The sequence below is a fragment of the Schistocerca serialis genome, chromosome 7 (assembly GCF_023864345.2).
Source record: "Schistocerca serialis cubense isolate TAMUIC-IGC-003099 chromosome 7, iqSchSeri2.2, whole genome shotgun sequence".
NCBI lineage: Eukaryota > Metazoa > Arthropoda > Insecta > Orthoptera > Acrididae > Schistocerca > Schistocerca serialis.
The window spans coordinates 577,097,258-577,114,591 of NC_064644.1; the positions used below are offsets into that span (position 1 = coordinate 577,097,258).

A 17,334-nucleotide genomic window follows, 5' to 3' on the forward strand; every position below is an offset into this window, starting at 1 on the left:
ACCCTCATCATCGAACTAATGTGCAGCTGACATTTTTCCCCCATTTGCAGAGTGAATTAAATGAGTTTCTTCCGCCGTGCTATCTTGCTCTCATCAATGACTGGCTCGTGTTCCACTTTGGACAACAATAGTGCGCAGCCTTTCTCACTACACACACGAGCTTTCGTTCTCGTAAGCCTTCAGATCAACTGCTACTTCCGCAAGTTTCCGACTCTAATGCATCACACGTCGCCACTATACTCTGACCTATTTTCAAATAATGCAAACATTTATGCCTAAGCTCATGAACCAAAACCTACTCTTAAATGTCGTACACATACCCACAAACAAATTTTTTCCACAAACGCTTACACAACGCAGTTAGCAAAGACGCAACATCAGACAAGAAGTGACGCAGAAGTCACTGCCATGACACAACGAGAAACAAAAATAGATGACACAGACAATACGTACACTGAAATAAAATGACTACAACATACTACAAATTACTGAGAGACAACGCATAGCGCTGAAATTGAGTCTAAATGTTCTCAGTGCTCCATAGTCTCAAAAATGGCTCTGAGCACTATGCGACTCAACTGCAGAGGTCATCAGTCCCCTAGAACTTAGAACTACTTAAACCTAACTAACCTAATGACATCACACACATCCATGCCCGAGGCCGGATCCGAACCTCCGACCATAGCGGTCGCGCGGTTCGAGAGTGTAGCGCCTAGAACCGCTCGGTCCCTCCGGCCGGCATACGCGCCTGTTCTGCAAGCACTAGCTACCTCGCACCAAAGTTCCATGATTCGAGATCCCAACCAAGAGTCGCCACTTGCAAGCCGTAGCTTGTTTTAATCATAAATGTATGTTCAAGTGATGCTAAATATTATTATCTTTACATAAAAAGTATTATCTTCGCAATTATCTTCAAATCGTGAGCTATACCCTTTATTTTTATAAATTAAATTATTGAATTTACTCATGCCGCTTTTGTTGCCTGTGTCTGCGGTCACTTTCAGAACTCAAATTAAGTATTTTATTACAACTGAATTTTGAATTGCTGGTATGCACAATTCTGTTCAAATGGGATCAACCATGACCAAGTGCACCACAAACTATGGTTCACCAGAAAATAGGGAGCTGTGAACATCGCTTAACAGCCCTACGCCAGTGCCCTTTCACCTTGAATCAAGCGGCAACAGAAAAGGGCACTCTATGTGCGAGGAGCGGCGCGCTGCGGCAGCTGTAACGTTCTGAGGAGCCCACGAAAATTTGCAAACAATGCGGACAGGCGTTCTCGTTATTAGAACGCTGGAAGCTTCCCTATGAGAGGCCTGAAATCCCGGCGGATTTCTGTGTGAGGTGCACCCGTTCGCTGGTCTGGCCAAACCCACTTGACTCACAGGCACGTGTGTGCTAAAATTGTCAAACAGTCGACTCACGACGAATACGTTCACCCTCTAGACACATGATTAGTCCGAGATGATATGCACTCCCACTTTTAGTATAGATTTAAACTGCCACTGGCTCTTAGTGCACCACAAGTTGCACACCGCAAATCTAGCCCACTGGATAAAGACCTGAAGTTCTCCATCAATGGAAGACCGGAAGGCGAAGAAGCCATGGGTGGTAACTTTCCAACAGCCGAATTACGCTGTGGCCGAGCGTTTCTAGGCGCTTCAGTCCGTAACCGCGCTGCTACTACGGTCGCAGGTTCGAATCCTGCCTCGGGCATGGCTGTGTGTGATGTCCTTAGCTTAGTTAGTTTTAAGTAGTTCTAAGTCTAGGGGACTGATGACCTCAGATGTTAAGTCCCATAGTGCTCAGAGCCATTTTTGGACCAGCCGAATTAGCAAAGGCAGTCGCCTCCACGTTGTACGACCAATCAGATTATCCTCTACTCATTGAATTCCCCTCTTGACTGTTCTGTTGGTCTAGTAGCCAATCCAGAAACATTACCGGGGTTCCGACACTGGGGACCAAGCCTCTGCTTTGCATATCCTGAGAGGAGACAATCAGCGACTCAAAATCTTTCTTGTCTGAAAAAATAAGTTTTTAGAACAGGGATCATGTTCATGTTTGTGCAAAAAACGTCTACCTACATAGGATCACATTCCCTCATTTTCGCAGACGTGTAATCTTTCCAGGCTGACCATTTCTAATTTCTGAAAGAAGGCTGTTAAGCTTCCCAGAAAGTAGTGCCCATGAAATACATACGTTTTTGGCGCTCGTTAAAAGAATGTGGCTACTTCCTGGTGTCATGGGTGTATTGCCTGCACTAAGCAGGTGCACAAGCCGTTCTGTCTGTATTGTCCCAGCCTCCAACATGAGAATGGTTGGAGTTTTATGACCGTCCCACTGTTTACACCAAAGCTCAGATTACACCTGTCTCTCTTAAATGTCTTCCCCCACCCACTTTCCGCCAACTGACCACCTTCGCGACGGTCTGTCGCCTGGCTGAGGTAAAATCATCCGGTGCCCTTTCTGCTCCGACCCTAAATGGGAAAAGGGGAATGCCACAGCCCAAACTCCCTGTGCAGGTACAATGCACAGAGCACTGCTTCCCAGAATCACTGGCAGAGCCAGGTCACTTTGCACACTATTTACGGCCCACAATCCATCTTTCTTCCTGTTCCCCATTATCTCCACTACGACCCTCTACAGGTTATACATGCTTTTATATGAACATTCTTCCCAAAATTTCCTCATGTAAAAAGTCATAAACCACACATACCAAATGAAGTGCTGGGGAACACCGAGATCATTAACTAAAATATAAATATTAATCTGTTTAACGCTGTTGTTAAAGTGAGACACTGGCGACCCACCTCTCATAATTTTAATATCATCGAGCTTAATTTTTAACTTATAACTTGAGTCTGTGTTTCAGTCAGTTGTTTATTTCTCCAGGAAAGAGTTTGACAAATACAAAGAAGGTACGTTCTAGAATTCTAATATATACATAGCCTTCTACCACTAAAATATCTGTTTATGACATTAACAACTATTTCTATTCTTCCCTCTGCTTATTTTAGGCGAGAACAATGGCGTCTTTTAATTTTGCCTCTTTTTTCCTGCATAACACTACTGTTCAAACATTTCAAGTCTTGCTCTGTACACTGGCACCTCTTCTGCTTCATATTACTGCCGAAATTCCATACAGAAGATATAGTTTACAGCTTTTGCAAATTATTGTCCGTAGCTTGTAGTTATTCTGTCAGTTTTAAACTCTGCAGACGGCTGCTCTGTAGCTAGGTGCTCAACGTCCAGTCTACCACATTTAGATTGAATATAACCATCATTTTTAAGCCAATCGTAATGGAAATGGGGCTTTATAAACTGACTTTTTGTATACTGTAAATACAGTGTAATCACCTGGCAACTGGTTGGTACATTAAGTGACTGAATGGATCATAGAGCTCGGGAAGAGACTGGACCCTCACCCCTTGGGCAGGGGCGAGCTGTTGCTCAGTAGGATATATCCTACTCTGTCTGCAAAGGCACATGATTAACAAACGAGCATTTGTTGTTCCAAAATAGACTGTTCTTCATTCATATCTGCCAGAACTGGTGGCGAGTAGCAGGGCGCTAGTCTCACTGGAATGCGCTGACACCCACGTGCGAAACACTGTTTTGGCCACTGCATGGTGGTGGCATGTAGTCAGCACCAAGCGATGACGCAGTATCTTGACTGCAGTTCGTCTGGTAACGCCTGCATTGCATCTGGCGTTAGCAGCGCATTACAGTGGCTTACCAGAGAGCTCTCACTGAAATCATAGACTGTTCACTGGAAATTCACTGGCTCTACATGTAGCAGTAATAAAGGAGATTAGGATTTAACGTTTCGTCGACATCAAGTTCATTAGAGACGGAGAAAAAGCTTGGACTGAGTCGAGGCTAGGGAAGGAAACCGTCTGTGCACTGTCTAAGGCACCATTCCAACATTTGCCTGGAGCGATTTAGGGAAATCACGGAAAATCTAAATCTGTATGGTCAGACGCGAATTAGAACCGTCGTCCTACTGAATGTGAAGCAACCCTACACGGAGTGTGCCACGTCGGCCTGAGTCAGACTGCAGCCACTGACAGCAATAAGGCCCACAGGATTGGAGTACACCTACAGATACAGAACGTGGACTGCAGCTGCAGCACATCCTTCCGCGATGATGATTGTTCGCTGGTCCACCTCTAGAAGACTTTGTTGTGAATGTCACCCACAGCTTCCCATGAGTCTCGACTGGAAAGGCAACGCTGTGGCTAACAGTGAAAACAGTCATCTTGACAGAACTCGCTGTTAGATCAAAGTCTGAAGACAGTCTCCACAGATGGAAGATGCACCGGTACAGGACCTACCCACAGGCTGATTGGCTGCGAAGTGTGGACAAGAAGATGAAGCCACTGGATAAGAGTAATGCTTAGACAAGAAACGTGCTGTGCTATTGTTAGGCGATGACGACTTCAGTTGGACTGTTTCTCTTGACAGATCAGTTATCTGCACACTTTGTTTGGATGTAGCTGAAAAGCATCTTAAGTTTGTCTTTCAGAAGTTGTGGACATATGCTGCATCATTATGACTTTTAATAATCATTGTCACGTTCGTGTTATGACTCATTACTCCATTCAGCTTGATCAACACAATTGAGAGGTGGCATGCCTTTGTGATGCACACAGTGACTTGTCCCCTCTCATATTTATATCTTACTCGGAGTAATTCGATTTGGGGAAGTATAGCCGAGTATGGTCATTAAAAGGCTGGTATTCAGAACTCAGAAGATATGAATATTTTCCTCTCTAATTACATGCGATGAAAAGTTGCTATTCCTTCACACGCGGACTTCCCACGCAGAGTCTCTCGTCACCCGGGTGGTCTGGTGACAGGCGGGCTCTGCTGATCTTGAAAGGGTTATGCCGATGGGTGTGACGGAGCCGAGTGGATGCGGTCTAGATACCGACATTGTCATAAGAGCGGGGGCGATACGCCCACAGGGGCCTGAGGGAGCGGCTGGGGTTAGAGGTTCCATTACTTCGCAGAAACTTATTGAAAATGCTTTCTGACGAGCTACGAGCGAGGCGTGGGAATGACTTGTGTTCCCAAGCAGTTTTGGCGGGCAAATTCCCGAGTTTTCTGCAAAATCATAACAGTGATTGACGTGCTCAGGGGATAGCTCCGTGACGTAGCAAAATCGGCGCAGAAATTGGCGCCAAGTACCTCCATTGGTGGAATAGTAGTGCTCCGGCAATAGAATGGAATTTTCCGCTGGTTTTCGAGTTGCTGATTGGCACGTTTAACCATGGCCACTGTCGTGGGGGCGGTAATGTTCTGTGTTCGGCTTGTACGGGTGCTCTTGGGAGAGACGAGTCTCGCCTTTTGGTCAGACTAGGATACAAGACAGCTCTCGCCTGCCTTCCGTTAGCTGTCTAATACACTTGCATTTAATTGTAACTGTTTGACAAAGTTGCTGAACTTTCCGAGTACAGTTGGCAATTGAGCGTTCTGTGTACAAGCGGCCTATGTTGTCTGTCTTGAGCAGTTTTGGCTAAAGTTGACTGTATCGGAGTTACTGTGTGACTTCGCTTGTTAAAATCAATCCCTGTACCGTCAGTGATTGTGTGGCGGGCCTTCTTCGTCTCCCTCAGAGGCGCATTTGCATTGCTAGGAAGTCTTGTCTGGAACAACCAGACCAGGATAATTTGTTTCGGGCTATACTCGCGACATTATCATCACCACGACGAGACGTCGAAGCAACCAGCCATTGCCTGCGGTATGCCAGATCCTGTCCTTCCAGTTAAGAAGACAGCTTGGTAATGTATGTCCGCAGCACCGGCAGATAAGGGAATTTTGCTATGTGATAATCAGAGCTCAGCAGAGTGCGCCTGTTCCCATCTTTTCTAACGTGGTTCAATCTTGGGTGTTCATTGTCTGAGTTCTCACTACTGTAGCAGCAATCAATGTTGGGTTGGCTGGGTGTTTTTCTTAAGATTGGAGTTGTAAGGAATTGGCTCCACACACCACTTGGTCGTAAATGTTACAAGCTAGTTTATGGACAACTTCACCTTCACAGCATTTACTTGAGTATCTAATTTGATGTATTGTAAATGTTTCATTTGTTTTGTTTATCATTTTGAGTTTAGTCATAACAAATCAAATTGTTATTTTTGGACAGAACTTTCATTCTGTAGATCGGTAGAGAATCCCTTTCATTTCTCACTACGTTAATGAAACTTTCCTTTATCAAATTAATTTCTATCAAATTACATTATTGCAGGTAACAAACTCTTTTCTACTCCACTTGCAGGGTCGATTACAGCAAGTTCACGTTTCTTCTTAATCCATGTGCAACAGCAAAAGTCGGAGTTAAAAAAGGGGGGAGGGGGGGGCTAAGAGCATCATTTCCATATGAAGATTCTAGAAGAATTTAGTGTTAAATACACTGCTAGCCCCGGTACCTCGCACAATGACAGCATCTTCCTCTCTCTACAATGTCATTCTACTGTATGGGCGTATTGGACAACCAGCAATTACCTCCACCTTGTGGCCGCCTTACACGCAACATCAGCATTCTTCCCTTGTTGGCAGTCCACCTGGCAGTTGCATATTCACCGGTTTTCCTTGCCTCTTGCGTTAGCAAGGAAAGACATCTAAAACTCTCCTCCATCCCCAAGCATATTATTTCGTGGCGCTTCATTCGCTCTCCTCTTAGCAAATCTGTCTCGTATTTGATTCTAGATGTTCCTAGAACATTTACAGGAATGTTTACATTGTACATTTTAGTTACTCTTGTTTAATACAGTTGAGCTAGCAACCAAAGTTATTCCGCTTAATCTGTAATTGGCAACATCTTACGAAGCAACTTATCTTATTATTATTTACGTGGTTTAGGTCACTATTTACACGCTAGCCTATTCTTTTTTCAGAACGCAGCCCACATACTTAAGTTCTCTGTTGTAACTGCGACCAGGACGGTCGCGGGGTAGCACAGACGGAAGGCGCGCCGGGACCCGCGGAGAGGTGCGCGAACAACAACACAACGGAAGAGGACGGACAAGACCGACGTAGGACAGAACGAATGCGACAAGACAGAACAACAGAGTCAAAAGGAAACATACTCATACACGAACCAGGAAGTAAGCAGTCTAGCCGACACCCCCGGGATAACAAGGCCGTCCAGCAGTGTTAGTGACGTCACACTAAGCGGCCCATAGCCGACGCAGCAGTCCACGGACACCTCCGTACAGACGCGCCTGATGCTAACCATCTTCTGTCCGTCATACAGAAAGGAGCGAACTATAATTCGAACCAAAGACCAAATTATATGTATTCTTGTAAACAGCATAAAGGTTCATAACGAAATACCGATTACATATACGGGCAGGAATAAGTTCTAGAACTCCTCTGAAAGGTGTTTATCTTCAGTACCAGAATGAACATCAAATTGTCAGGTTTTCTAAATAGAAAAGCACTTTGTTAGTAACAGACAGCAATAATGAGACTTGCAGTTGGTGATTTCTACGTGGAAAAGTTGTATAGAGATTGAAAATGGCAAGTAAAGAGAGCCTCAGCCTTTTGCTCACATTCTTACATGTAATGCACTTGGTCGTTTTTCATTTCCTTACCTTTCATAACATTTTTAATATTTTTTCAAGAAGTGTATCTTCAATAGCAGAGTGAACTTCAAATTGTCAGGCTTTTCTTAAAGGAAAGAGCAGTCCCTTAGTATCACAGTGCAAGACAGAATCTTGTGTTCAGTGATGTCTATGTTAAAAGGAGAATATTTGATATCTATCTTTTGTGTCCATTCTTTATTACTGGGGATACACTTGTAAAAATTCTTGAAAACAGCTGTCACCATGAACATATGAGTAAATTCGCAATAGTCATGTGTTTTATGAGATAAAGCGAACTCTTGTTACCTTATTGTAAACGAAAGTTGTGAGGGTTTTGCTATGTATGACAGTGTTTAAGATAATTTACTTTGAGTGTAATAGCTTGAAAATGTTAAGTCCTGCTGTCAGTTGGCATTTGTCACCACCTGTATGCGAGTTTTAAAGCTAAATAGTGTTCTGACAATTATAAAATAGTGGCAAAGTTCCTCAATCGATTAAACTTATTCCTGCCCGTATATGTAATCGGTATTTCGTTATGAACCTTTATGCTGTTTACAAGAATATATATAATTTGGTCTTTGGTTCGAATTATGGTTCGCTCCTTTCTGTATGACGGACAGAAGATCATTAGCATCAGGCGCGTCTGTACGGAGGTGTCCGTGGACTGCTGCGTCGGCTATGGGCCGCTTAGTGTGACGTCACTAACACTGCTGGACGGCCTTGTTATCCCGGGGGTGTCGGTCTAGCGCAAAGCGAGGTGTAACCCGACCTAAGCAAGATTAGACTGCTGGCTGAGCTTTTTTTTTTCCTTTATTGTCATTTTGAAACCTGTATTACAGGCAGGCCTGCAGCAGCACACTACGCCGCTCTTGGGCCGCAGAGAAACACAAAGAGACAAATGAAGACATTTCGAGAATAAACAGGGTGGACATATAAACGGAGACAAACACTTTTTAAAATACAAGGTGCCGTTCACGGACGTAGAGTCCAAGATAAAATTGTGCATACACTTGGACACAGACAGAGACGAAAATTGTCACACGTGAACATAGGTGCACAAAACGAATAACACTGAAGCACTTAAGCACGAAACGACGGCACACACAGAACAAGAGGCGTTGATCTCCGGCGCGCTAATGTTCACTAACCATGTACGACTCCGCGGACCTGCCAAGAGAGGAGGAGGGGGGGGTGGGAGAGGGAGAGGGGAGAGCAGATGCCACAGGCAGGGGAGATAGGGGGAAGGGAGGAAGGTGGAGGGGAAGCCGGGGGGAAGAGGGAAGGAAGGAGGGGATTGGGGAAAAGGAAAGAGAAAGGAGGGAGGGTGCCTAAAGGAAAGGACACAGGAAGAGGGGGGGAGGATCAAAGTTGATAGGAAGGGTAGATGGAGGGGAGGAGGACATCATCAGGGAGGGGGAGCTGGCGGAAGCCACCTTGGGAGAGGGTGTGGAGGGTGGAGAGATGGAGACCGGGTCGGACGTGGGAATACAGGCGCGGCAGCGGGCGGGGGTGGGAGAGGACGGGTGAGACAAGCGGATGAGGAGGATCGAGTTTGCGGGAGGTGTACAGGATCGGTAGCCTTTCAAGGAAGAGGAGGAGGTGGGGGAAGGGGATGAGATCATAGCTGGCTGAGCGCGAGGCAGGCACTTAAGTACGGCATCGGGGGCGCCGCTATTGGCCGCTGCAACCACGTGTTCCACTGTGGCGCCCTCACTCTAAATGCGGGCCAGGAGGCGTGCGCCGTCACAGCTTGCGGCGCGATGGTGCAGAGACCTAGAGGTCTTCGACGTCCATGACGTCTGGCGCGGATTCAAATTCCGCGGCGCACGGTACCAGATTCACAATACCGTTTACTCCTCATTTAATTAGTAACATAGCACTCTTATATTCTTTTAATTATTGCTTATTCGCTAGTGGTAATCATGTAACGACTGTCTGATAAACTGGTAATTTCGAATGACGTACTGGTTTTCGTTTAATGTGGAAGGGGATACACAAATCGCAAATCTAACCACTACAGCTCTGTCATCTGTCATGCTTATAGTCACAACATCACGACGTTGTCCATTGCGATGTTGTTGTATATCCCGAACGTTTGTAATTCGTGCAGTGAACGCAGTAGATCTTGCTTCAAAAAAATGGCTCTGAGCACTATGGGACTTAACATCTGTGGTCATCAGTCCCTAGAACTTAGAACTACTTAAACCTAACTAACCTAAGGACATCACAAACATCCATGCCCGAGGCAGGATTTGAACCTGCGACCGTAGCGGTCACGCGGTTCCAGACTGAAGTGCCCAGAACTGCACGGCCACACCGGCCGGCGATCCTGCTTCAAAGTATCATTTATATGGAGCAAGTTCACAGGTATGCGAGTGACTAGAAGACTTCTTATGCAACATAGACCAGTATGTTGTCCTCGACGGCGAGCGTTCATCGTCAGGAGTGCCCCAGGAAAGTGTGACAGGAGCGCTGTTGTTCTCTGCATACATAAATGATTTGGCGGACAGGGTGGGCAGCAATCTGCGGTTGTTTGCTGATGATGCCGTGGTGTACGGAAAGATGTCGAAGATGAGTGACTGTAGGAAGAAACAAGGCGACTTAGACGAAACTTCTAGTTGGTGTGATGAATGTCAACTAGCTCTAAATGCCGAAAAAATGTAGGTTAATGCGGATGGGTAGGAAGAACAAACCTGTAATGTTCCGATACAGTATTACTACTACCCAGCTAGACACAGTGCAGTCGTTTAAATATCTGAGCGTAATGTTGCAAAGCGATACGAAATGGAACGAACAAGTGAGAACTGTGGCAGGGGAGGTGAATGCTCGACTTCGGTTTATTGGGCGAATTTTAGAAAAGTGTGGTTCACATGTAAGGGAGACCGCATTTAGGACGCCGACACGACCTATTCTTGAGTACTGCTTGAGTGTTTGGGATGCGTACCAGGCCAGACTGAAGAAAGACATCGAAGCAGTTCAGAAGCAGGCTGCTAGACTTGTTACCGGTAGGTTCGAACAACACGTAAGTGTCGTGGAGGTGCTTTGGGAACCCAAATGGGAATCCCGGTAGGGAAGGCGATGTTCTTTTCGAGGCACACTTAAGAGAACCGACAATTGAAGCTGACTAGGCAACGATTCTACTGACGCTGAAACACTGCGCCTAAGGTCCGCGAAGATAAGATATGATAAGTTAGTGCTCATATAGAGCCATATAGACAGTCGTTTTTCCCTCTACTTGCGAGTGGAACAGGGGAGTTAACGACTAGTTGTGGTATATGGTACCCTCCGCCATGCACCGTACGATGGCTTGCAGAATATCTATGTAGATGTAGATGCCGATTTAGGAAGGTTAAATTCTGCGTTGGCAAAACTTCCAATGGTGTCCCTAACCAATGCAAAACTAGCTGTTTCAATTTATAATACTTTAACCAGTAATTGTAGCCGGAAAACGGAATGTCGTACCGACTATCTCAGACGTCGTACCATTAATTAGTGTCCCACTGTGCAGCAATTTCATCCAAGACATTCCCTTCGGCTTTCCTATTGATAACCGAATCGATCCAATGCTAGCCCAAGAACAGTTCTACCTCCCATGTCTTTTCCCCAGTTTGAACCATTCTAGATGGACAGATCGTAGTGTTCTCTCTCTGATACTCTCGTAGTTCCTCCAGCTCGTAGCTCCCCTGTTCGGACATTGATAATACTTCCTTATTCCGCACTCATATCCATTACCCTACCGTTTCCTACCTCACCGGATGTGGATGAAAAATGGTTCAAATGGCTCTGAACACTATTGGAGGTGACGTCACTGGAGCAGCGCATTAACCTTCAGTACGTCAGTGCTGTGATTCTGCGACGACTTGATTGCGGCGTGACATATTGGCCATTATTATTATGATAATGGACCTTCATGTCTTCATCAATAACATCGACGGAATTTACAATAAACATAAAATGTTCTAAATCCTCTTCCGGCACCTGTATGAGGTGATTTCGGCTTCAGCGTTCTTAACACATCTTTGTGAGAACTATTCTCGTCCCAGTAACGAGTTTGTTTAAAAATTTCATAAAATATTTTCGAAGAGTACCTTATGTAGTATGAAGGAGCTCTAGATTGAATACCTGTTTTCTCAGTCTCTCTTGATGGCCCCTTGAGCAATACTTACATTAGATAAAAATACTCTCTAAAACTGCTCATAAGTTTGGCAGAGTTCTGCTGTGTTCGTGACGTAAGGGGCTCCATCACCTTGTGTACAGCCGGTGGTGAACTGAATCTTTTGCTGTTAACTCCAAGACTGTGGAATAAATACACTCCTGGAAATGGAAAAAAGAACACATTGACACCGGTGTGTCAGACCCACCATACTTGCTCCGGACACTTCGAGAGGGCTGTACAAGCAATGATCACACGCACGGCACAGCGGACACACCAGGAACCGCGGTGTTGGCCGTCGAATGGCGCTAGCTGCGCAGCATTTGTGCACCGCCACCGTCAGTGTCAGCCAGTTTGCCGTGGCATACGGAGCTCCATCGCAGTCTTTAACACTGGTAGCATGCCGCGACAGCGTGGACGTGAACCGTATGTGCAGTTGACAGACTTTGAGCGAGGGTGTATAGTGGGCATGCGGGAGGCCGGGTGGACGTACCGCCGAATTGCTCAACACGTGGGGCGTGAGGTCTCCACAGTACATCGATGTTGTCGCCAGTGGTCGGCGGAAGGTGCACGTGCCCGTCGACCTGGGACCGGACCGCAGCGACGCATGGATGCACCCAAGACCATAGGATCCTACGCAGTGCCGTAGGGGACCGCACCGCCACTTCCCAGCAAATTAGGGACACTGTTGCTCCTGGGGTATCGGCGAGGACCATTCGCAACCGTCTCCATGAAGCTGGGCTACGGTCCCGCACACCGTTAGGCCGTCTTCCGCTCACGCCCCAACATCGTGCAGCCCGCCTCCAGTGGTGTCGCGACAGGCGTGAATGGAGGGACGAATGGAGACGTGTCGTCTTCAGCGATGAGAGTCGCTTCTGCCTTGGTGCCAATGATGGTCGTATGCGTGTTTGGCGCCGTGCAGGTGAGCGCCACAATCAGGACTGCATACGACCGAGGCACACAGGGCCAACACCCGGCATCATGGTGTGGGGAGCGATCTCCTACACTGGCCGTACACCACTGGTGATCGTCGAGGGGACACTGAATAGTGCACGGTACATCTAAACCGTCATCGAATCCATCGTTCTACCATTTCTAGACCGGCAAGGGAACGTGCTGTTCCAACAGGACAATGCACGTCCGCATGTATCCCGTGCCACCCAACGTGCTCTAGAAGGTGTAAGTCAACTACCCTGGCCAGCAAGATCTCCGGATCTGTCCCCCATTGAGCATGTTTGGGACTGTATGAAGCGTCGTCTCACGCGGTCTGCACGTCCAGCACGAACGCTGGTCCAACTGAGGCGCCAGGTGGAAATGGCATGGCAAGCCGTTCCACAGGACTACATCCAGCATCTCTACGATCGTCTCCATGGGAGAATAGCAGCCTGCATTGCTGCGAAAGGTGGATATACACTGTACTAGTGCCGACATTGTGCATGCTCTGTTGCTTGTGTGTATGTGCCTGTGGTTCTGTCAGTGTGATCATGTGATGTATCTGACCCCAGGAATGTGTCAATAAAGTTTCCCCTTCCTGGGACAATGAATTCACGGTGTTCTTATTTCAATTTCCAGGAGTGTACAATCTGACGTGAAGTGGCAATTGACACTAAGCAAATAAAAGTGCGAGGTCATACACATGGGTACTAAAAGAAATCCGATAAATTTTGGGTATACGATAAATCGCACCAATCTAAGGGCTGTCAATTCGACTAAATACCTAGGAATTACAATTACGAGTAACATAGTTAATATTGCGGGGAGGGCGAAACAAAGACTGCGCTTTGTTGGCAGAACACCTAGAAGATGCGACAAATCCACTACAGAGACAGCCTCCATTACACTTGTCCGTCCTCTGCTGCAATATTGCTGCGCGGGGTGGGATCCTTACCAGGTGGGATTAACGGAGGACATCGAAAAAGTGCAAAGAAGGGCAGCTCGTTTCGTGTTATCGCGCAATAGGGGTGAGTTGTCTCTGATATGATACGCGAGTTGGGGTGGCACTCATTGAAACAAAGGCGGCTTTCTTTGCGGCGAGATCTATTTACGAAATTTCAATCATCAACTTTCTTTTCCGAATGCGAAAATATTTTGTTGACACCCACCCACGTAGGGAGAAATGATCATCAAAATAAAATAAGAGAAATCACAGCTCGAACGGAAAGATTTAGGTGTTCCTTTTTCCCAGGCGCCATTCGAGAGTGGAATGGTAGAAAAGTAGTATGAAAATGGTTCGATGAAGCCTCTGTCAGGCACTTAAGTGTGAATTGCAGATAACCATGTAGATTTAGATTTATATTTCTTGGGTATGAGGTCTTGGCAGTGTCTATACTACAGAAAACTTTTCTCAAGCAAGACAGAGTGAGTCATGGGGCATATGGCATAAGCTTTGGTGATAAGTTATTGAAATTTCCTTCGTTAGCATAAGGGATATGATCTGCAGCAGTAGGACTTTTTTCAGCTAATTCAGAGTTTAAGAATTAGTCAGAATTGTCTCGTTACGACAAAACGGCTGTGACAGATTCATGTACAACGCGCTCTAATACACAATTTAGTTTTTCATTAACTTCTACATCTTTCTGGGACAGCCAGTGCGGAAATCATCAACAATATCCTTGGACTGAGCATTGATCTGTTTTCGTACTTTCGCGTAGTGTTCTTCCACTCTTACAGAGTTTAGCAGTTACCTCGATCTTGTGGTTGCATTACGTGTAGCATCAACAGATCTTGCTTCCTGGCTCTTCACCACGTGGTAGCATAAGTGACCTGGGTTTCTCACTTCATTCATTATGAAGGAAAAACTTCTAAAATTCTATTCCATTTTGAAGCTAATTATTTTGTAAAACTTCAGCGCTATACTTTTGTCAGTTCCCCCATATTTTTGTTATAACATGTGGTTGCGGTACAAGTATTCTTTTCTTCTCCTGTCCTGAATATTAGCCCACAGAGCTACTGGATTGATCCCATGGCTAATAGATGCAGTTGTTACTGCAGGATTATCTAGCCATCTGGTAGTAATCATTCCACTTTCCTTGCTGCTCTTGTAATCAGAATCTCCTGTCTTATTCCTTTTGTACAATGTCTTAGAGGGTATAAGTTCACATTCTTTGGGCAGACGATTCTCACGAATAGTGCCAGTTGCACTATAACCTCGTTCTTTTAGGTGAACCAACAATGTAGACGACGTAAACAGATTATCAAAATAAAACCCGTAGGGCAGATTTTTACTTTTATCAGGAAGTGGATAAATCATTTGCACCAAAGGCGCAGCACATCTTCCAAATGCTTTCTCGTACACTTCGTTGCTTTGTGTCTTAGTTCCTTGGTATATTTGAAAATCCACTACATAACACACGTTGGCGTTTCGGCACCATGCTGTGGACAAAATGTAATGGGTTTACCTTTCAGAAATTGTTTGCAATCCATGCCTGCCAAAATACTTTTTCATGCTTACATCATAATCCAAATCTTGCTCAGGCTGAAAATTTAGAGAAAACAAATTTTTTAACATATCTGTTAATGGACGAAGTTTCCACATTTTATCGTTTAGATTGATTTTTGCGTTATCAATTCAGTGAATGAATCTCGTAATTGTGTCAAATCGGGCTCTTCTCATCAATTTGTGGAACATTTCATTTCTCATGTCCAATACTGAATCTTAGTTACATCTTCTGTTAGGCAAAGGATTATAGCTCGAGAGAGTTAGAATTCCTAGAAAACCTTAAATTCTTCATGTACTATTTTGGGATCTGGGCAGTTCGTGAACAAAGCATATTTTGTAGATTCGGCACCGAGAAATTTAATTCTTTTGTCATTCCGAAACAGTTCAAAGCACTGAATTGGAGACAAGCTTCTCTGTGTTCGGTGATCACTCTCAGGAAATAAAGAATTATCACTCTGCAAATCTTCCCTCCTCCAATCTCTTATTGCAGTTTTTGAGATCTGTAGCTTTTCTATTTCATCTGAAATGACGTTTCAATAAAATGGTTCAAATGGCTCTGAGCACTACGGGACTTAACTTCTGAGGTTATCAGTCCCCTAGAACTTAGAACTACTTAAACCTAACTAACCAAAGGACATCACACACATCCATGCCCGAGGCAGGATTCGAACCTGCGACCGTAGCGGTCGCGCAGCTCCAGACTGTGGCGCCTAGAACCGCTCGGCCACTCCAGCCGGCAGTGACGTTTCCTGGCTTATCATCATGAGAGCAGTCAGTATCAGGTTAGGTGGACTGATAAGAGAAAGAATGAAGGAGTTCTCTGCCGAATCAACTACGAAAAGAGTATTTGGAAAACACTGACAACATGTAGGGACGGTATGATACGACATGTGTTAAAACATCAGGGTAATAACTTTACGATACCAAGGGGAGCTGTAGAGGTTAAAAATTGCAGGAGGAGACAAGTATTTGAGTATATTGAACAAATAATTGAGAATTTAGGGTGCAAGTGCTACTCTGCGATTGAGAGGATAGCGTAGGAGAGAGATTCTTGGTGTACGCATCGGACCAGCCTGAAAAAAAAAAGACAGGATTTGTAGAGAAAATCCAAAGTAAGGCGGCTCGTTTCGTTAGAGGTTCATTTAGTAAGTACGAAAATGTCACGTAAATTATGAACAAATTTCAGTGTCAGGTACTGGAAGAGAAGCGTTATGGTTCACTGCGTAGTCCACAACTGAAGTTCCGAAAGCGGATGTTCTTAGAAAAGTCAGCAAATACGGATATACTGCTTCCTCCTACGAATATCTCGCGAAAAGGCCATGAAGATGAACTGGAGAGAATCGAGCCAAGACGAGGCTTTCCGGCAATCTAGCTACAATTTCAACCAGCAGAATTTTATGGACAGGGAATGTGGCATTTGGTTACAAGATGTGATAAAGGCTTAAATTTGAATAGTGATTATACAGAGAAGTAAAGTACAGATATAGTTTTACGAGTTTTGTTTAAGTATTAAAATGTTTTATTCGTATCCTAACAGAACTTAGTTTGTGAAGGCTCGCGAAACATTATTTTAGCTATGCAAAGGAAAAGAATGTCCCTCGTATTGCCCGCTGCTGGTGAGAGGTAGGAAAACGGACTGGTTTCCACATTCAGGGAACTTCCACGGTAGCAGCGCCTGTTCTCTGAGCAGCTAATAATTCTCACGTCTGAGTTGTTGTACAAGAGCTACGTTTAGCCGATTAGGGCGAGAAAAATTCCACCCGGCATACCTGCTCGATATCGTGTCTCACCGTACCACTTAACAAAGCTGAGAAAAAACTTGAAAGCTTTACTCGTGCTGAAAGGAAATCGGAGCAGCCGACGCGCAGCCGTGCACCTCCTAAGTGCTCGGACCGGGCCCAATTTGAGCTGAGTGTGCGGCTGTCTCTGAATCAGTCAGTGAACCAAACGTTGGACACATTTGGCGATGGCAGTCAGGACCTGTACGGCATCGATGCCAAAAGAAGCAGAATTTACATCTGGCCAAGGATCGACGTTCCTCGCTGACGCGTGTTGAGGCGCTCAACCTGACGGCAGACAACTTGACATCGAGTGGTGAGAGAAAGCCTTTTAAGCGCGAGCCGTTTTTCAGGACCGGGCGCGTGTATGTCTGA

At 45.4% G+C, this 17,334-nt stretch overlaps 1 protein-coding gene across 1 annotated transcript in view; it reads left to right on the forward strand.

Annotated features, from left to right (window-relative positions):
• LOC126413262 (zinc finger protein 239-like) overlaps positions 1-17,334 on the forward strand; it is a 101,224-nt gene extending 83,890 nt beyond the window's left edge. Inside the window, exon 4 of the mRNA XM_050083164.1 lies at positions 17,117-17,334. Coding sequence (XP_049939121.1) covers positions 17,117-17,334 — 218 coding nt within the window. The remainder of the gene's footprint in view (positions 1-17,116) is intronic.